The following is a 19,449-nucleotide window of genomic DNA, read 5'->3' on the forward strand; positions in this document are numbered from 1 at the left end:
AGTTAAGTGCATGGGCAAAGGAACCTTTGAGCAGACTGTTTCACCGCTTGTCTTTACTTGGAGCAAAAGAACCATCTAATAATTTATGATCACTGTCGATATTGATCCAAGTGTTTACGTAATTTAATCCACTGTACTTAGCAAGCCCGTTGTTTATGTTTGCTGATGTTAATGTCAGTTCTCTTGTTCTAAAAATGTCAGTTATTGTTACGCTATTATCTCTAAGAATTTGTTTGAAAGTAAACTTCAACTTGTTGATAGTCTCTGCTAGTTTGAAATGCCTCAGCTCTGAGCTGTAATCGTTTTTTGATTAGAATCCTTCTGTTTATAGCACAGGAAAGAACTCAACACCCTTAAAGCAGTGATTTATTATAATTATATAGGTGTACCTGTCCATGCATATAATGTATCACTGTCATTCACTTCAGATTTACGCATCTATATAATACATAATTATAATTATAATCATTTTACAGCTATGAGGCAATCTGTCATCAATCGTAGGAAGTCAGTCACTCTCATCCACACAGGTACGCTCTACTACATGTGTACAGTGAATTACTAGTAAGTTTATGCCTTGAGGCATAGCCGCACGAGGGATACATGCATTAAATCTTGTGTGTGTGTCTGTTCCAGCTGTAACTGCTCACTGTGAACAGTTGCAATGCGACAAAAACTAACCGCTTTTACAGGCTTCTATATATAGCCATGCTCTCGTGGATTTTGATTCGTGATTTGCATTGTTTCTTGAGTTATGACGCTCGCAAAATATTCTAGTAATACGGTACCATATAATAGCAACTGCGTTTATAGCATGGATATAGGCTCCACCATATAGATTATTGAAGAGAGGGATTGGAAACGCATACGTAAATGCGTGGCCTATTCGTGTTATGGTTATGTTTCCTCCTTTTCTGCCTCCGTCACATGAAATTGGCCTTTGTCCTATGATAATTTTAGTAAATACATCTTTAATAGCAGGCAGGAAGGCTACTACTAGCTGACTAGCCAGAAAGAGACATGAGACAGGCAGGGAGGCTACTAGCTTTTAGGATCAAGTTGGGCTACTACCTTCCATTCGTGTTTCAGAGGAGCTCTTCATCATTGTATGAAAAATTTTACAGTGGGATCAGACGGAGTATTAACAGAAGTTCGAGAACACGTCAACTCCTCTTTTCAGAAAGTAGTATACATCATATACAATTTATTTACAAATAGCAATTATTTGTACTGTTTTGTACTTATGATGTAAATACAGAAATAATTATGTGATTTCCTTGAATGTCCTCTTTGGTAGTGGTTCAGTGAACGTGCTACAGTCTGCCGAAGTACACCCTGAAGAAGCATCATAAGATGCATACAATCTGAGATTAAAAACAATGAGATAACAGTTTACCTTGGCTCTTCCAACTGACACTTTCGTCGTTTATTCTCTCATAACTCTTCCCCCAAAAACTTGGTGACCCATTCGTATGACTACAAATAAAGTGTACAAAAGTATGTAGTAACATTAAAGGGTCACTTCTAGCCTATATACATTTGCTACTTCAACACCTACACTTCCACAAAATCCCACAAGTGAAAGTCATGAGTGATAATAAATTTGATTGCAAATAGACTACTACCTTGGAAAGTCAAACAAAGTTGCTACATTCAAAACACACCCCTGTACTTGTCTCCAATCTCGAACAGTTTTTTTTGGAGAGATAAAAAAATCCTACAATCCTCAGCCAGTCGAGGAAAGCTAAAAAAAACTCATGAAACTCCTTTAGTAGACACTTTCAGGTGAAGCTATAGGTTACAACTATAATAGGTACTAAAGAGCATAATTATATAGTACTCGCTGGAATGGCCCTGTGCAATACCCCTGAGGCCAAGGCACTTCTCTGTCCTTCTAAAAGACTCCATGCTTTAAGTCGCCACAACAGTACTGCGTGGGTGTAGGCGAAACACGGATGGGCCAGAATTTCACTGAGTCCACGCATGCGTTTCCAATCCCTCCTTCAATAATCTATGCCTTCACACATGCAGCAATTAAGTTATTCGTTTTAATAGTGGCCGTTTCATGTTAAAGCTTCATGTATAGAATAAGAGCAAGCGAATCTTAAGTCTTAGTCTAAGAAGCTTTAGATCATGTTTGCCATTAATACTGCAATCTGATTGGCTAAAGGAAGTGTTCTATCCAACTTAGAAAATCATGTACTTACTTGCGTTCGGGATACTACAACCAGCCCTTTGGGCTTCTATATCATGTAGAAACTTCCTAAACAGTGTCTAACTATTATTTATACACACGCGCACTATATGGAACATCGTGTGTTGATCGTTTTGTGTTTGTTAGGTAGATGTATTTACCTTACCTTAATGCCGGTAGTGGGCTCATGTAAAGTGTATCTAGAAAGTGAAAGTACTAAGAGAAAGCAGTGATGTCATTGTATTGATGTCATGAATTGTGTAATCACCATAATGTGTGTAATCACCGTAATGTATGTAATCACCGTAATGGGTGTAATCACAGTAATGGGTGTAATCACCGTAATGGGTGTAATCACCGTAATCACCGTAATGAGTGTAATCACCGTAATGGGTGTAATCACTGTAATGTATGTAATCACCGTTAGCTCCGTTAAAATGACTACCGTATTATTAGAGCATCAAAACATATGCAAACTTTGCGAGGGTTGATCAATTAGCAACAAATCACAAAACCTAAATTAGTATGTAGTTTAATGTAGTTTTAAACGAGAAGCGTGGGTATAAAAGGGGCGGGGCCCGGCCAAAAAAATGTCGCACGCAAAATTTATAAGGGATAAAATGGCTACTCTTTGCGCTCAGGCTGTATCCCAGATTCACTGCCTTTAGCAACGCTTTTATGAACGTAAAAGGGGCGTATTGAACGCTTGACATCCGCTTAGACACGTGGTCTTTTAGTCAGTAAACAGTAAGCTAGTTTGCGATGGCTACTTCAAGGAAACGGGTGCGCTACACAATGGACGTTCACTTCGTTGATGAAGAGGAGAAGCAAGCGTTTCTTGGTCGCCTAAAGCACGTCCGTGAGCTGCTAAAGCCTCCTGGAAGCCCTCTGCTTGACAACTTTAGCCTGTTGAGCACGCTCTGTGCTTCTGTTGAAGGTGACCCAGATCACTCACACCCTCCCCCTACCCCTGTTACTGCAATCAGGAGCTTTATGAGCAACAATGGTAAGCAATACAAGCATCATAAGTAAATGCTCTATGAAGTATCATACAGGTATGTACAAAAACGATACTTCCGATGGGCAACAACTCTTTGCCACGGAATATCATTGTTTCACTGACCTAGTGAAAGGGCTTGCCACGCCCTGTCCGTGTGGGGTAACTAGAAGTCCCTGGGAAGTCCAGTCAATAGTACAGGTGTGTGTTGAAAGTTGACTATCAGTTTTATAAATTACACGTGTGTTTTTTTGTAGAAAGGACATGTGGTACGAGCTCTTTTTTGCTGCCGACGCTGTAAGGTGCAGAAGAGAAAGTGGTCTAGCTCCCGTGTATTTGGAGGACATTATTTGGTGAACCAGAAGTAAGCTTATGGATACCACACCATAGTTATGTGTTTACTGCATCTCTGGTATATTTTATATAGGGTTGTTCATGGGTTTACTTGTGCTGGAATTCTACCCTCCCAATACACCCACTTTAGTCAGTTCTGTGGTTTAGGGACTGTTGGTCAAAGTTACATCCGACAAGGTTAGCTCACTCCAACTATACCCAGAGTGTAAGTAAATTCATAATTATGTTTCCTCAGTGTACGGAAAGCTAGGTTACCGTGACATTGTACAAAGGGCAGCAAACGTGAGCATGATGTCGGCTGTTTTTGATGTGAAGGCCCTTCCTGAGTATACCACCAACAAAGGAGAGGTGTGTTTGTGTACCGTATTACTAGTAATAAATAATTTTATTATTGTTTTAAACTTAGTGGGTAATCACTGATGCCCGGCACGACTCAACAGCCAACGCATACCACACAACTGTGCCTTGCCTGTCTGGAAGGTGGGAAGTTAGTGTGTCTCTGTCGGTTTTGTATTTATTTTGTATATTTTCAGCAACAAGAAGATACTCGGCATATCAACTCTCTCTCGGGCCGAACACTCCACTGCACAGACCAGAGAACTTGTGTGTACCAAGCTTGTTATCCCTCAAGTGTAAAGCAGAGGTTTATCCCCATAATAAATGAATGCACATAATAATTATTGCCAAATCTAGGTATTGAAGTCATCGAGGTAGCTCATGATATGCAGGCGCAGGTCGCAAAGTACGTGTCAGACGAGTTGGGACTCATCAATTCCTACGACACTTGGCATGGTAAGAAAATGTGTGGTATGTTGTATCATTTTCACACACATTTTAGGAACGAAGAATGTGTCGAAGGAAATAAAGAAAGTAACACAGGGCCTAGTTCGTGATAGAGGGAAGGTCTGGTTTCCTGAATTATCAGATAAACGTAAGAATCTACTAATTAAACTTTCATGTACACTAGTAAGGTGTGCATTAATAGGAAGAAGTATAAAGATCCACCTGTATTGGGCAATGAAAAATTGCGGAGGGTCTGCTGAGAAACTGAAGGAGATAATAATGAATATCCCTAATCACTGCCAGGTTAGTTATTATTGTTGCGTGTTTATTAGTAATACATTGATGTTTTTGTAGAGAATCCACACAAATTGCCACCCTTCCTCTACTTGCCACATGGACGACTACGAACCCAGTAGGGACAAGCTTGTTAGCAGAAAGGCTATAGAAGCTCTCATAAAGCAGCTCCATACGACGTACATTTACCGCTATGCTAAAGATTTCTGTTCGGTAAGGATTAAACATGTGTTGTTTGTATAACATACCCGTATATTGTATAGTGTCGTGATACCTACTGGGTTGAGCCGTTCAACCATCAACTCCTCACCTACCTGCCCAAGCGCATTCACTTTTCGACTGAGACGTTCATAATGCGAATGAATTTGGCTGTCTTGGATTGGGTACGTACATGGAATATTATTATGTGTACACTATGTGGGGGGAGAGCTTCTCGTACACTAATTTGTAGTAGTATTTAGAGCTTACATTTACTTTAAATTTCAGTCTATACTATCGATAATTGCTTTATTCTAGAATGAGAACGTCAATCGCTCTTACACCAGTGTGAGCAAAGTGAGTGACCTTCGACGACCAGATCACCGCACAGCAATGAAAGCCTTAGTGAAGAAAGGTTTTAAATTTGTTGCTTTGCTATGGGCAATGTATGTTGAACAAAACAAAGCTGATATGAGGTATGATTACAATGTGTACGTACATGTAAGGGCATTTGACATGTAACTTTCGTAGAGAATTGATCGAAGAAGATGACGTAGTAGAGGAGCAGAATGATGACGTGACCTTAGAAGACGGAGTGATGCCACCAGAATATTCTGACGAGTCAGAGGCTGAGGACGATGACATGGACGACTAACAATTAATGATGACATGGCCGACTAACAATTAATGAGTTTTATTTACTACGTAATTGGTGTGTACAGGATAATTATAAGGCAGTCACTCTCTAGAGGTGGACTCGGTTTCCATACCAGCCTCTTCTGGCAAATACTCATCAGTTTCTGCCTCAAATGTTGATCTGTAATAGTAATAAGGAATTAGTATTTGCTTTGCTCTTGTTAGCCCCCCTATGCTAAATTCCTAGTCTCTTAGCATAGTAGGCACACTATTCCATTTGATATCAAGGCCTTACCTGTAGTCACGGTATATGCCATTGTGGCTGGGGTACCTCCTCCTAATCTCCTACACAAGAGAAACAGTACATGTACATACCTGTAAAATTTTATCACTTACTAAAACTACACATTTCGGGATTATTTCCCTCTTGTCATGTATCACTGTCTTCGTCTCCTTCCTAGCCAAATACTCATCATCTACCCACACTCTCAGTGTATTCAGCAACCTCCAGAACTTTCTGTACAGTTGATGTCTTTTCTCATCGTTGGCAGGATGGGGGCCACAAGATCCTCTTAGAAAGTCTGGAGGAAGCTGAATCACACACGGTGAACACAGGCAGTGTATGCAGTGATCAATGCCACGGAGAACTGGAGTTGCTGGGTTGTGCTGGTAACCACGAACATGGTGCGGGTATTCTAATAAAAAAATTTGACTTGTGTGTTTATTTCTACATGTACCTTCTTGTGGTTCTGAGTCGTCGCTATGAGTGTCTAGTGCTAGTGTTGCATTCAACGTCAGCTGTACTGTTCGATTGCCGCTTGGTTGGTTGTTCCGGAGAAAGTCGTTCAACCTGTCCACCCAATCACTTGGAACTGCTTCCCCACTCATTAGTATTAGCTAAAGTATGGATTTGTATGACTTTTTACATTGTTCTATTGTGTTCTTACTGTCTATTTCCATCGCTGTTGGAGCTGCCAGAAGCCATTGTACCACAAAAAAACCATATGGGTCTTGAAAAAACTTAGAAGTGTTGCTGCCATGTGTTCAGGCCTTCTAAGGCTACTTCTGGGCATGTGCAGTAAAATAAGTGTGTTTGTGTACTGTACGTGTGTGTGCATAGAGTCAGAGAGCAGCCAGAGTTTGAATTAGCCGCCATTTGCAGCAGCATTCACTTCCGGCCGGGCCCTGCCCCTTTTATACCGTGGGCGTAGCGCTCTAGCAACGAGTGCGTAAACGCGCAGTTCATAGATTGCGTATCAATTTTATGCGCAAGGAAATACACTAACAGCGGCCTTATCTCGAAGCATATTGTCATGGGCGTGGTTTCCAGTCACATGCATGCCTACCGCACATGCGCATCCACTAGCATCAACGTGCTAAAGTACAGCTGCTGTCAACGATCCACAGACAAATTGGCTGCTCAAATCTTAAGCTTCCCATCCTCCCATTCACGAGGTTAAGACCTATATTTTCCATTCAACGATGTTGTATACTGTTTGGGGGGCTAAATAAGCGCCTCTAACACTTACGTGTTTAATGCTAATCGCAGGGACCCCTCTCTCAGTACTCCCCAAAACCTAACCGCAGTCACGTGACCCCCAACCTTTAGCGTGACAGAGATAAATGGGCATGTGACATCGGCTTAGACAAAGATAATAATATCCTCGCATATGATATGACGTAGTACCTAGACCCCAATCATCTACTGCAATCTGTACGACGATGGTAAATACACACGATCCTTGCCAGAACACAATAGCTAGATCGCAGAGGGTCAATTTTTCTGCTGATTTGGCTCAATCGCAAAGATTTTCATCAGCCAAATATTCTAGTCATTCTGACGTAGAAACTACTAGAGCTTTGTCATTCTGACGTAGAAACTACTAGACTCATTAACATAACATACGCATTTGGAGCTCACAGACTTCAGTACATTAACAGTTACTTGTTCTACATTGGGCTTAAAGAAGACCAGTGCTTTTATTCTCAAACAGTAGTCTACAGCGGACCATCAGTTACTTGTACTACAAGTTTGTTACCTTCAGCGAACAAGTGCATCAAGGATAGAACTTTATACTATCTACACGAACAATTACATGTACATGTACTACATGTTTAGTCTATACAGGCTGTATATTAACAGTTACTTGTTCTACACGGAGCTCAAGGAAGACCAGTGCTTTATTTACACAAACTGTACTCGCTACCTACAAACAGTAACCTGTACTATCAGTTACATGTATTTGTACTACAAACGCGTATAGATGTTTGACATTATTTTGTACTAGCGCATGGCACATTCATGTGCTCTACTTCCCCATACACACCGTAGAATATAAAATGAGCAACTGACGCAGAAGAATGTATTGGACAGCTCCAGTACATTCTCCTGATTCAATTGGATACTTGGTAAAAAAATAGTGGGAAGATACGTACCTCAAGAATGGCGGCTTTTTTTCTCAACCTTGCTTTGCTCGTGAGTGTGGTTACACTCATGCAAGTGACTGGAGGACTCTCAGGTAAGTCGCATTAAGGAAAATGTTTTAACTAGTCGCATTAAGGAAAATGTTTTAACTAGTATAGCTATAGTACACAGATAATTATACAGTCCAGTATGTGGTACACTAAGTACCAACCCAATATCAATTGAAAAATGGGAGCTTAAAAAACATCGTAAATGAGCCACCACTGCAGGAACTGTTCCGTTCTACCGTTACTATAATGGTTTCGATCATTTCTACACTACCAACATCAATGAAATTGGAACAGCTACTCACGGGAAACTCGGAAAACACGGCTACCGATCTGAGGGTACAGCAGGTCGTATTCATGACACACAAGTTTCTGGCACCATTCCACTATATCGATACTTCAATGGACGAGACCATTTCTACACTACAAATAGCCACGAGATTGGTACTACAGTGCACGGATACACATCTGAAGGTGTCGCTGGTTACTGCTATCCAAAGCAACTCATTGAAGCTAATGGAAATACGCCACTGTACCGTGCATACAATGGTGAGCACTTTTACACACCTGACTTGAATGAGGTGGTTCAAGGTAGTTACACTTTTGAAGGAATTGCTTGCTATATTGGTGCGTAAAGATATCCAAGAACAGAAACAAGGACAGTTAGAGACACATGATATAGAGCTACGTATGCAGTCAATCTAAGATACAGTAACATTCGTGATTGCGTACTATTTGTATGAGTATGCAAATGTATGTATGTATATATACATTGTACACAGAATAATAGTTGCAATAGCCCTCAAATAAAAGTTCCCGTTGCGTTTGCGTTGCACGTATCGTTCCGTTTTCAAGAAAAACGCAAACTAAACGGTAGCGTATTATTTATAAAACGCACTGTAATACGTATACCGTTCTACGGAGAAAAAACAGGTGGAATTTACTGAGTTAACAATAATATATCTGTACTTACTAAGCTAGCTACAAAAATGTACTAACTTCTCTAGTGTAATCCAGCGGCATATGAAAAGCACTGGGAATACTGCACTTATAATTATGTAAGGTTGGAAGAAGATAAGAAAGCTGGCAGTAGCAAATCAAATCAACTGGCCCTCTGGAATCTTAGTTTGTTGTACACTTCATACGCAATCTTACAATGTCACATGAAGAACAAATACATGTAAATAGTATAAACTGAATGTCAGTAGTCTAACTACATGTAGATCTAGCTCGCTTGACCTTGCTTCCTAGGGGTTCTGTACCTGCTCTGTAGCTGTCCGTAAAGGATGAGGATTCTTTGTTTAGTAGAACAGTTCACCAACTTGATTTCTTAGAACACTATAGCCAGCTACATGTAGCTACCGTACGACTATCACACAGCAAGTATAGGTTAGTACTCAGGTACAGGGGATGTACAGCTAATACAACTCGAGCCCGAGGGCAAGAGTTGTATTAGCCTCGGTCCCAGGCCGATTTTTTTTTAATAGAACGAAGTTGAAAAATACGGCCTGGTATTGATTGTATCTGGGCGTGGCAGGAACCGGAGACTAAAGCAGAGATTCTTCACATTTTGTTTCCTGCTTTTTTTCTGTAATACTAAAGGTGTACGTAGAGGCATTTTACTCCCGTAAAAGTTACAGTAATGTAGCTCCGTGTCATGTTCTCAATTTATATCTAGCTAGCTAGCTAGCTATGGCATGCAACGCGTTGTCTTGTTTGAAGCAAGATGGCCTCACTCTCATGGCAGAACAGGCCCAGGCTCTCAAGCTCCTGTTTGAGGGAAGGGACGTGTTTATCTGGTTCCCAACGGGGTATGGCAAGTCTCTCTGCTATATCAGTTGCTACCCTTTTGAATGGACTACAAGCTAGGTAGGACTAAGGCTCCTCCTGTTGACAAAAGTGTTGTTCTTGTTAATTGTCTCTCCCCTTGTATCTCTCATCATGAGACTCATGATTGACCAGGTCAGGAGTTTAAACAATAGAGGTGTTTCTGCTGCCATCCTCAGTAGCAATAAAGGAATCAACAAAGATTTGGTTGCCACTGCCAAAGAAGTGTCTTCTGGGAAGTATTTCCTGCTGTATACTGCCCCAGAGGCTGTTGTTGAAGACCACTGTTGGAGGATTCATTTTTTGTACCACAGAGTCAATTATTTATTAAAAAACCACGCCCAGATCACGCCCAAATACAATCAATACCAGGCCTAGTAGGCGACCTAGCGTTCCATTGGAGACGGATCGGCCTGGGGTCGAGGCTAGAGTTGTATTAGCAGTACAACACAAGGGCATGACGTAATAACCTGATTGCGTAATAATTTCAAGGATCAAATCTTAAGGATCATTACCTTATGGACCAATCAGATTGCAGGATTATACCCGACCCCATTGGAATTCGGCGTGCATGCATCAATGAACTCCAGTTTGTTATACGTATTAGTTAATGTACAGTGTAGAGGGGTTTATGACAGTAAACCTCCCGACTACGAGGGCGTAAGCCTGAGGGGGAGGTGTGGTTTACTGTCATAAACCCCGAGGCACTGTGCATTTTTTTTTTTTTTTTTTTTTTTTTTTTCCTTTATAATGTTTGATGCAGAGGAAGCATACAGGATATGACAAGGTAGCTAAATGAAGCTAATAATGAAGTCAGTCCATAACCGAAAAGTAAAGGTGCAGGTGCAGGTGTACTTAAGTGAAAAAAAGAAAAAAGGAAAAAATTTTAACTTATTGCTATAATTTTGACAGGGATAATTTAAAAGCAGATGGGCTAGGGCTACTGATAACATTTAGGGGAAGGGAATTCCAAATGGGGATTACGCTTACAAAAAAGGAATGTCTATGGGCTAGGGTTTTAACATATGGTTTAAAAATAATTTGATTATGAGGGTGACGGGGGGAAGGGCGAGGATGGAGGGTGAAAACATTGGGAGATATTATAGATAAATTATTAAGTATATTAAAGCAGACTTTCAGTTTTTGGTTTTTTCTTCGAGATGACAGAGGTTTCCAGTTTAAGGAGGCAAGCAGGTCAGGGTATTCTGCCCTCCACTGCTTCGTTACAATTTTCCCTGCAAATTTTTGGACGCTTTCCAGTTTTTTTATATCTGTGTGGTGATGAGGGTCCCAGACTGCACCGCAATAGTCTAACTTAGGCAGAACAGCCGTGCGGTAGATCTGGTTCCTGATCTGAGGTGGTGATTTATGGAACTTGCGATGGATGAAGCCAAGATGTTGTTTGGCCTTCTTGCAGGTGTTGTGTATGTGACATGCCCATTTTAGATCATTATTGATAGTAACACCAAGGTACTTTACAGTATCACATGGGGAGATCCGATGGTTATTTATATCTATATTCATTGGGATAGTGCGTGTAGAGTGAGTTATTGTAAGCAGTTTGGTCTTGGAGTGGTTTGCTGTGAGGCCGTGAGATTGCATCCAGGAGTTTATTTCATTGACGTCTCCCTGTAGGTCCTGAGTTTCAATTGTCGAGTTTATGGGCTTGTAGAGAAGGATATCGTCTGCGTATAGAATGAGTTTGGCATTGGTGGACAGGTTGATGTTAGCAATTGAGTTCATGAAAATGTTGAATAATAGCGGTCCTAAGATTGACCCTTGTGGGACACCTGAGGTCACTGCAACAGGGTCTGACATAGTTCCCTCCAGGACTACCCTTTGCTCTCTGTTGGTAAGATAGTCTTTTATCCAATGCAGTAGGTTGCCACAAATGCCTACGACTTGGAGAGAGGATATGATCTGTGGGTGGGGTACTGAGTCAAATGCTTTCTTGACGTCAAAGAACACAGTTGCCACTTGGTGATCATTTTCTATTGATATATGTCCCATCTGATTGGCTGACTGGTTGCTATGCATCAAGCTGCATGACTACCACATAGCAACACTATTCAAACTAGTGTTCAAGCTGGCGCTGTGCTAATGCCTCTCGCCATGTTTTTGCTTTCGCTAGAGTGTTATATTAGTATTAAAGTTATATAAAGTCACTGAGAAGAAAAGACTTATTTACATGCATCTATTGTTGTATTATGTGGCTTACCAGGACCTCAAGAAAGAAGAAAATTGATTCTTCCAGGATCTGTAGTTCAGTGTATATAATATCTAAGACCTGTGTACATGCATATTGTTATCTATATTGTTATATGGTAGTGTTTTGTGGCTTACCAGGCCCTCAAGACAAAGATGATTCTGCCAGGAGGATCTTGGATATTATTTTCTCACACATGGGAATGAGCGCGCATGCGCATTACATCCACAGGAATAATTAAAGGTGTGTCCAAAGAGATCAATTTCACAAATGGCTACTGCTAGCTAGCTGTTTTAACATATATTTTCTGAGTATTGTAGCTAACAAAAAGCTAGCGCATTAGTGCAAGGCTAACTCATATGTTGAATAGAAAGTTTGTGCGGACAGATGATGCTATGAAAGATTCTGAAGAGACTGCAACAGCCTTCAATGTGAGTCAAACTAGCCATAACTCGAGAAAGAAGCTTTAGTTTGCTAATCCACGAATCAAAATCCAAGAGAACGTGGCTAGAAGCCTATAGAAGCTGTTAGTTTTCGTTACATTGCAACCGTTGAGCAGTTATAGCTGGAATACACACACACACACAGTCAGCAGCTTTACCTAGCCTCGATCCCAGGCCGAGTTTTCGCTTTTATAACGGTTAGGCGAACAACTGGGCCTGGTACTAGTTGTCTGCGCATGCGTCAAATTTTCATTGTATATTTGTGGTCGGCAAAAATATTTAATAAATCAATAATAGAAATTTGTACACAGAAAATGCACAGAGTGAGTACACAAAAGATGCACATAGGGAGCTGCTTCACAAAGGCCTGGGGAGTTGCCAGTTGTGCTGCAGCACAATTACAGTGACCCAGGGCAACTTCAGGATGATTGAATGCCTTCAAATTACGTTTCAAAAAGATTTAGCAGGCTGCTGGACTTCTCTGATTCTAGGCCCCAACTCGTAACTCATTGCTTGAGAAAACGTAGATTCTCTTGATGTCTCTGAGCTACCCAGCAACGCTCGAATGAGCAGGTCATACTCCAGTCCTGTGTCTGTGAGTATAGGACAATATTAAAAGAAACCAAAGACGGTAAAACCCTTACCTCAAACTGTCCAGTCTCGTCCGTTAGTATAGCCAAGAGGAGCACTGTTGGGATAGCTGGATATTAGCCATTGCTCCTGTACAGAGAAGTAGACATTTTAAATACGTGTAGATCTATACATATTAAATTTCTCGGTTATAGTGTCATTGTCGACGAGCTGATGATGGCAGCACCAAGTTCTCTAGCTCACACTCTTCACTTGATCCACCATATTAATGATGAAACTATAGTCTACCTACATTCTTGCCAAACATGAACAAGACTTGATAGCATAGCCGGCCATAGGGCCCACACAAAAATATCTGACCTTAACAAGCTTGACAAAGCTTTATACCTCTTCCCTTGTTGTTCAGTCTTCAGAATAAGCTTCAGAGAAGAGAGAAGCTTCAGCTAAGAGCCATTCCAATCGATTCCAATAATGATAAAACGGGAACTGACTTCTAGTACACGATAGTACACGAATATAAATGTCACGAAAGTGAACGAGAATATCCATTCGTCAGAATCTGACAAACGATTGACGCATGCGCAGACAACTAGTACCAGGCCCAGTTGTTCGCCTAACCGTTATAAAAGCGAAAACTCGGCCTGGGATCGAGGCTACAGCTTTACCGTATCCCTGGTGCGGCTACGCCTCGAGGCATAACAAGAAGACAACTAGGAAAAGATAGCTCGTTCACACCAGGGCTGCTGTTCACACTCAAATCCTTGCGCAGCCTGGACAGGATATGAGCAGCCAGCCCCTCCCTCAAAGCGAACGGTACAGAGCCACTCCCCCTCTCTGTTCAATTAGTAAGCCCCTCCCTCCACTTACTGCGCAGCAACCAGCCAGAAGAAACAACACAGCTAGCTCTAGACGGTGTCTAGACCAGCTCTCTTCAGCTATGCCAGGCTAGTAGGCAAGCAAAGGTAAGCTTAAAATAGCCACTCCTATATTATTACTAAACTGGTTTCTTTTTACAGAAGCTGAACAGGCCTAGTGCAGTGTGTGCAGTACTAGTGCTAGTGAGTAAGCCTCAGCCTGAGCCCTAGCCCTCTCCCAGAGTGTCTCTAAAGCAGCTCCTTCTGCAAGCACACAGCATAATTTTTGATGAACTAGTCTACAGACTACACCCTCTGTCTTCATTTATGACATTAATTTTTGTTTCTCATGCAAGACATTTTCATTCATCGAAAACACCATTAATTTATTTTTACTGCATATGCTTGAGGTGCCAATTTATGAGTCATATTTTCCCTTGTAGCCCTGAGGTGCCAATTTATGACAGTTAAACCCCACTAGACTACATAGCAAAAGTGTAGTAGGTGGGAAATATAATCATGTAAAAGTATAGCCTTGATCCCAGGCCGCTCTTCCTCGAAGAGAGGGCCTGGTATCGACTGTTTGCGCATGCGCCACATAATCCCCAGAAACTGGGGACTCCGGATATCATCGTATAATGTTCAGTAAAACAATGACGTCACGACAAACAGAAGTGGATTTAAGTAAGTGGATAGAAGTGCGATTGTAAAGGTTTCTAATAGCTACCCTTAGCCTGCTATGTTAACAAAGGACTCACAGCCTGCAACAGTGTAGATAACAATCCTCTGAACGGAGGGAAGGCTGACAATAGCCTATATGGATAGGGCACGCCCATCTGACACTAACCATGGTGAAAGTCGACTCTATCAGAAAGAAATTGCTGCTGTAACCAATACAGCTCTGTCTCTAGCTAGCTAGCTATATAGCTCTGTGTCTGACTTTATAAAGAGTATTCTTTGTCTATATATGTTATTCAGGATATAATTCGGGTAAAAATTCAGTTTAATGGGAAACATTACGGGGAAATTATCCAATAATTTTGCGCATGCGCAAGCAGGCCTCCTTTTTGAGGCCTTGTGAAGGAGGCTAGTAAAAGCAATGCAAGCTACATGTAATTTGCTTTAGGTTGCATCGGTCTACATCCTGAGTAATATCATAGATAACTGTTCGTTTATCTATGGTAATATCCAGGTATATTGACCACATCCTGGTAATATACATATCACCCAGGCTTACAACCATAGTACCACCCTTTGATGTCTGACCACAATGAGCAATAAGGTAGCATATACGTGCGATTGTTATTTCGGAATTGAAACGGGTAATTTCCGCACCGTGTTAATTTTTAATAGAGCTGGACATCCGTTTTTGTTCTATTTCTACGTGAATCATTTTATGCAATTGAACGGTACTTTTATATGAGGGCTACTGTACACATTACTGGACTTGTGATCCAAATCGACCCGTACGTATAAAAAAAAATACACAGTACAACACGCATGGTCTCACTTTATCAATCCTGCTGTAGACATTATCCAGCTTAGCATCAAACTCAAAGGGAGAAGTCTGTCTGAATTTCTCTCTGAACTCATGCTGTTTCACGTCGAAGGAAGCGAGCTTCCTCCGAATAATGCCAACCTCTGTGGCCTGTAGAGGAGCCACTGCTTGCTTCATTAACACAGCCTGCTTCTTCACATTGTTCCACTGCTCTGGAAGCTCCTAGAATGAATTAACAGAATAGTTAGAAATCATTTACTAATTATGTAGTTAGAATAGTAGTTGCCATGACCCCAGACTCAGAAATGTGTACGTAAGCAATACTAGTCGGCACTATACTAAACATGTGGGTAAAATCATAGTCAGTGTAAAGACTAGCCTCAAATCCAGGCCGATTAAAATACGGCCTGGTACCTATTGCATGGTCATAGTGCGCATGCGTTAGTGTATTATCCAGAATCTGGGGAATATCCCCTTTTTATTTCTCTCATTTACTTTCTATCTACGTACATCAGCATAGCTCTCTATTGCGTTGTTCCAGAAGGCTTTCATACTAGTCTGAAGCCAGAAGAGGCTCTCATCTACCTCTATGACAGCTGTACGGTCTCTTAGCTTAATAATAAATGTGTACAGGCTATGGGAAGTGTATGGTGCTTCTAGCTGCTACTTGCGAAGAGAATCCGGCTATAGGACCATCATAGACGTAGATGAGAGCCTCTTCTGTCTTCAGACTAGTGTTTAAGCCTTCTAGACCAACGCAATAGATGGCATAAGCCACAGCTTCAAGGAACTCAGTCATGGAGATGAAGTGTTACGGAATATTCTTAGTAAACAGACTAATTTATGGTAAAATTTACTAAGGTTTTACGTTCGTAGTACGATTGATTACCCATATTCTGGGTAATTTGAAGCGCATGCGCACTATCACACATGCAATAGGTACCAGGCCGTATTTTAATCGGCCAGGATTCTTGGCTATGTAATGACCTGTACTTGAAGATGGACATCATCACTCAGCTCCTGCTCGTACGTCTTGAGCAGCTCGATGGTGGCTTTGAGAGGTTCAAACATGTTGTCAGCAATTGTTTGCTTGTCCTTCACTGCCATCAGGTGACTCATCATCTGAACAGAGAACAGCATACATAAATTTGGAGCAATAACATTAAAACAGGCATGTACTGTAGTTTTCCTCTCTTCATATACAATACCGATAAGTACATTTATACAACAAGGACTTGTAGCAAACACATCTACATGTATACAGCAAATTTCATATAAAAGCTAGTGCATTCTATCAGTTATGTTGTGATATAATCAACGTACATCAACTAGTCCATCATAGTCCCCCTCCTCGACCTCTAGTCCCAGACCAGTCACAGTTGTCTTAATGAATAACTCAAGGTCATTCAAACTAGGGAAAGGAGCGATTTTGAATTATATAGTCATAATCATACGTACATGTACAATGGTGGTGATATACTGATCAGTAGACACACTTCAGGATATAATGTACAGTATGTATGTACTGATTACCTTGATGTAACATGGTCAATGAGGTGCTGTTTGAACATGTACGACCATCTCTTGACAATGTTGAGCAGACCTTGCTTGAATGGCCTCGAGTCAATTCTGAACCACAAATTGAACACGGTGGTGCCCTACACACAATATATCACATGTACAGTAATTTATAACAATAAACAACAATAAACCAAAATTAGAACTTCATGGTATCTCTATCGAATCTGGGTTGTCACAGCATGCACAACTAATTAAACATCACAGCCACCTATGGGATTTTACAATACGAAAAAAAAAAGCTTCTAAATATCAATATCATTACTGCCATTACGTATGCAATTTTTGTAGGTGATATAGCCAACCGAAACATTCAGAATAGTGACACAGCAGGACATGAAATTTGAAAACAATCATAATTAACCCTATTCTCACCTGAAACTGTTCCACCTCTGAGTGGATCTTCTCGTAGCTATCCACCTGCTCGTTGAACTGGTTCAGACTGGGAGGAGTCTCTGGTACACCAACATCACCAGCCTCCTCTACCTAACGTAGCACATGACAGGATAACTCATTATACAGATTGATTTTAGGGTAGCTACCACTGTCAATTCAAGACTTCATAATTTTTATTCATTTATGTCGTACTTATATCAAGACCACACACGTAAATATGAACAATGTTGCTACACATGTTTGATTGTGAACCCTTATAACTAGTTAGAGGCCGTAGATTACAGATATTAACGTACAAAATGTGGCTAACAGTATTTGGTTATGGTAATCAATTTTCAAAGGGAGATGCAATACTGTGTGACTATAATACTACATGTGTGTCACCATACACTGCAGGTATACTGTGCACAGTACAAAATAATACAAAATAAACGTTTAGTTACAAAAACAGCACATCAAAAATACCTCTTCCGGTGTGAGAACGTGTCCATAAATTAGAAACTGTCGTAGGAATTCATTGCGATCATCCACCCAAAGGTAGGCATAGTTCTCATAGGATTGGCAGAACTCCATACTCTGAACACAAATAGAATAAAATGTACACACTATTGGGTAAAATGAACACATGTAACATACTAATGTACGTATACAGTATAGCCGCTAAGCGGATATATTTCTAGAGTATAAACATCAGCGTTTTTCGCTGAGTAACCATGTACTGCAAACATTTATACCCATGAATATTATTATCGCATGCATACCATGTGCCAAAATGCTGATAGTCCACGAAAGTTATATTCTTGAAATCCTTTCTAACGGTCTTTCTGCGAACTTGAAGTTTTATGTCCTCGAAATAATTATACCCGCTATAATAAATGCAGGAGTGAAAGTTCGTAATTCCAAAATTACAGGAGTGAATGTACGGTACTCCAATGTAACAGTTAGAACACACACTTGCAATTGGGGTGTGTGAGATGCAGGGTCAGATGAACAAATTTGGTACAAATTGCTATCCGTACACCATTGCCCCACTGTACTGACACCACCACCACTCTGTGGCTATTAACTTTCACAACTTCCTTTCTGGGCAACTATGCATATACTACCAGATACTATAGAGAGATCACTGTAAACAGCACTGACTGTTTGTTCACCTGTGTTATGGCAGATGATACACGGGACAGTATCTCATCCTTCATGTCTGAAAGCTCTGCGATCTCGTCCAGCTCAGCTAGGTAGTCAGGTTGCTGGTGCTGCTTTGTGAGTCTAGGCATGAGCGTGCCAAACTTGAATATGTCATCACTATTTACCGATGAATTTCATAATCAGTCACACAATTGTACTAAGCGCTTATATGATTATATGACTATACAATACGTGTACAGTGCACCCTTTATCAAAAGGGAACTGCATGTGTTGATATTTATAGGTATATTAGTATAATTTATTACATAGTTATGTGTTGGTATAGGTATATAGTAACATGATACCTGTTGTGGTATTTATAGTATTAGGTATATATACTTAATATGCATGTGTTGGTATATATAGGTGCATGTATAGTCACTTGTTGCCCAGTGAGTGGGCAGATCAAAGCAATCCAGTGAAGGAAAACGGTGGAGAGTCTGAAGTTGTGAAGGACGATGGAGAGGCTGGAGTTGTGAAGGACATGCCGGTGGAGAGGCTGGAGTTGTGAAGGACGATGGAGAGTCTGGAGTTGTGAAGGACGATGAAGAGGCTGGAGTTTTGAAGGACGATGGAGAGTCTGGAGTTGTGAAGGACGACGGAGAGTCTGGAGTTGTGAAGGACGACGGAGAGTCTGGAGTTGTGCAGGACGATGGAGAGGCTGGAGTTGTGAAGGACGATAAAGATGCTGGAGTTGTCAGTGGAGAGTCTAAAGTTGTAAAGGAGGGTGGAGAGGCTGGAGTTGTTGTTGTGAAGGACGACGGAGAGTCTGGAGTTGTAAAGGACGATGGAGAGGCTGGAGTTGTGAAGGACGACAGAGAGGCTGGAGTTGTGAAGGACGATGAAGAGGCTGGAGTTTTGAAGGACGATGGAGAGTCTGGAGTTGTGAAGGACGGTGGAGAGTCTGGAGTTGTGAAGGACGGTGGAGAGGCTGGAGTTGTGA

At 41.1% G+C, this 19,449-nt stretch overlaps 3 protein-coding genes and 3 long non-coding RNA genes across 8 annotated transcripts; 2 read left to right on the forward strand and 4 right to left on the reverse strand.

Moving 5' to 3' along the window:
* Nucleotides 1-1,276: 1,276 nt before the first annotated feature.
* Nucleotides 1,277-9,365, reverse strand: LOC135344494 (uncharacterized). The gene is made up of 3 exons (XR_010397460.1): nt 9,191-9,365; nt 1,397-1,476; nt 1,277-1,335 (listed from the first exon to the last, which is right to left on the reverse strand). It is a non-coding gene; the product is annotated as an uncharacterized LOC135344494 (long non-coding RNA).
* Nucleotides 2,726-5,630, forward strand: LOC135344492 (uncharacterized). 3 transcript variants are annotated; one of them, XR_010397459.1, is made up of 9 exons: nt 2,726-3,200; nt 3,250-3,392; nt 3,449-3,555; nt 3,619-3,722; nt 3,781-3,893; nt 3,952-4,025; nt 4,079-4,188; nt 4,239-4,337; nt 4,384-4,425. XR_010397459.1 is itself a non-coding variant. In XM_064541704.1 (8 exons), the coding sequence occupies exons 2-8, from the start codon at nt 4,268-4,270 to the stop codon at nt 5,473-5,475; spliced, it is 819 nt and encodes a 272-aa protein (XP_064397774.1). In that variant the 5' UTR covers nt 4,097-4,188; nt 4,239-4,267; the 3' UTR covers nt 5,476-5,630. The 3 variants fall into 3 exon arrangements, 2 of the variants coding, with proteins under 2 accessions (XP_064397774.1, XP_064397772.1); XM_064541704.1 differs by lacking the exons at nt 2,726-3,200; nt 3,250-3,392; nt 3,449-3,555; ... (1 more) ...; nt 3,781-3,893; nt 3,952-4,025 and adding exons at nt 4,531-4,631; nt 4,683-4,835; nt 4,886-5,005; nt 5,139-5,296; nt 5,352-5,630 and having other exon boundaries at nt 4,097-4,188; nt 4,384-4,476; XM_064541702.1 differs by lacking the exons at nt 2,726-3,200; nt 3,250-3,392; nt 3,449-3,555; ... (2 more) ...; nt 3,952-4,025; nt 4,079-4,188 and adding exons at nt 4,531-4,631; nt 4,683-4,835; nt 4,886-5,005; nt 5,139-5,296; nt 5,352-5,630 and having other exon boundaries at nt 4,198-4,337; nt 4,384-4,476.
* On the reverse strand, nt 5,503-6,708 carry LOC135344493 (uncharacterized). Its single transcript, XM_064541705.1, has 4 exons — nt 6,194-6,708; nt 5,853-6,151; nt 5,752-5,801; nt 5,503-5,637 (listed from the first exon to the last, which is right to left on the reverse strand). The coding sequence occupies exons 1-4, from the start codon at nt 6,342-6,344 to the stop codon at nt 5,559-5,561; spliced, it is 579 nt and encodes a 192-aa protein (XP_064397775.1). The 5' UTR covers nt 6,345-6,708; the 3' UTR covers nt 5,503-5,558.
* A 3,317-nt stretch (nt 9,366-12,682) lies between the features above and the next one.
* Nucleotides 12,683-13,658, reverse strand: LOC135344502 (uncharacterized). The gene is made up of 2 exons (XR_010397464.1): nt 13,049-13,658; nt 12,683-12,997 (listed from the first exon to the last, which is right to left on the reverse strand). It is a non-coding gene; the product is annotated as an uncharacterized LOC135344502 (long non-coding RNA).
* Nucleotides 13,658-14,249, forward strand: LOC135344503 (uncharacterized). The gene is made up of 2 exons (XR_010397465.1): nt 13,658-13,957; nt 14,012-14,249. It is a non-coding gene; the product is annotated as an uncharacterized LOC135344503 (long non-coding RNA).
* A 67-nt stretch (nt 14,250-14,316) lies between these two features.
* LOC135344314 (dynein beta chain, ciliary-like) lies at nt 14,317-18,608 on the reverse strand. Its single transcript, XM_064541480.1, has 8 exons — nt 18,476-18,608; nt 17,787-17,897; nt 17,301-17,411; nt 16,881-17,005; nt 16,671-16,758; nt 16,335-16,469; nt 15,360-15,569; nt 14,317-14,331 (listed from the first exon to the last, which is right to left on the reverse strand). The coding sequence occupies exons 1-8, from the start codon at nt 18,593-18,595 to the stop codon at nt 14,317-14,319; spliced, it is 915 nt and encodes a 304-aa protein (XP_064397550.1). The 5' UTR covers nt 18,596-18,608.
* Nucleotides 18,609-19,449: the final 841 nt, after the last annotated feature.

Source organism: Halichondria panicea, chromosome 11 (genome assembly GCF_963675165.1).
Source record: "Halichondria panicea chromosome 11, odHalPani1.1, whole genome shotgun sequence".
NCBI lineage: Eukaryota > Metazoa > Porifera > Demospongiae > Suberitida > Halichondriidae > Halichondria > Halichondria panicea.

What these genes read in the sequence shown, in the direction of transcription:
- LOC135344492 (XM_064541704.1), top strand. Translation starts at nt 4,268, where the DNA reads ATGCAGGCGCAGGTCGCAAAGTACGTGTCAGACGAGTTGGGACTCATC. An exon ending in TCCTGAATTATCAGATAAAC is followed by an intron (nt 4,477 to 4,530) that starts GTAAGAATCTAC and finishes GTGCATTAATAG; the next exon opens with GAAGAAGTATAAAGATCCAC. An exon ending in ATGCTAAAGATTTCTGTTCG is followed by an intron (nt 4,836 to 4,885) that starts GTAAGGATTAAA and finishes TATATTGTATAG; the next exon opens with TGTCGTGATACCTACTGGGT.
- LOC135344493 (XM_064541705.1), bottom strand. Translation starts at nt 6,344, where the DNA reads ATGAGTGGGGAAGCAGTTCCAAGTGATTGGGTGGACAGGTTGAACGAC. An exon ending in CGACTCAGAACCACAAGAAG is followed by an intron (nt 6,152 to 6,193) that starts GTACATGTAGAA and finishes TTTTTTTATTAG; the next exon opens with AATACCCGCACCATGTTCGT. An exon ending in GGCATATACCGTGACTACAG is followed by an intron (nt 5,638 to 5,751) that starts GTAAGGCCTTGA and finishes TTACTATTACAG; the next exon opens with ATCAACATTTGAGGCAGAAA.
- LOC135344314 (XM_064541480.1), bottom strand. Translation starts at nt 18,595, where the DNA reads ATGCCTAGACTCACAAAGCAGCACCAGCAACCTGACTACCTAGCTGAG. An exon ending in ACGTTCTCACACCGGAAGAG is followed by an intron (nt 17,412 to 17,786) that starts GTATTTTTGATG and finishes GTGCTACGTTAG; the next exon opens with GTAGAGGAGGCTGGTGATGT. An exon ending in ATGTCCATCTTCAAGTACAG is followed by an intron (nt 15,570 to 16,334) that starts GTCATTACATAG and finishes AATTCATTCTAG; the next exon opens with GAGCTTCCAGAGCAGTGGAA.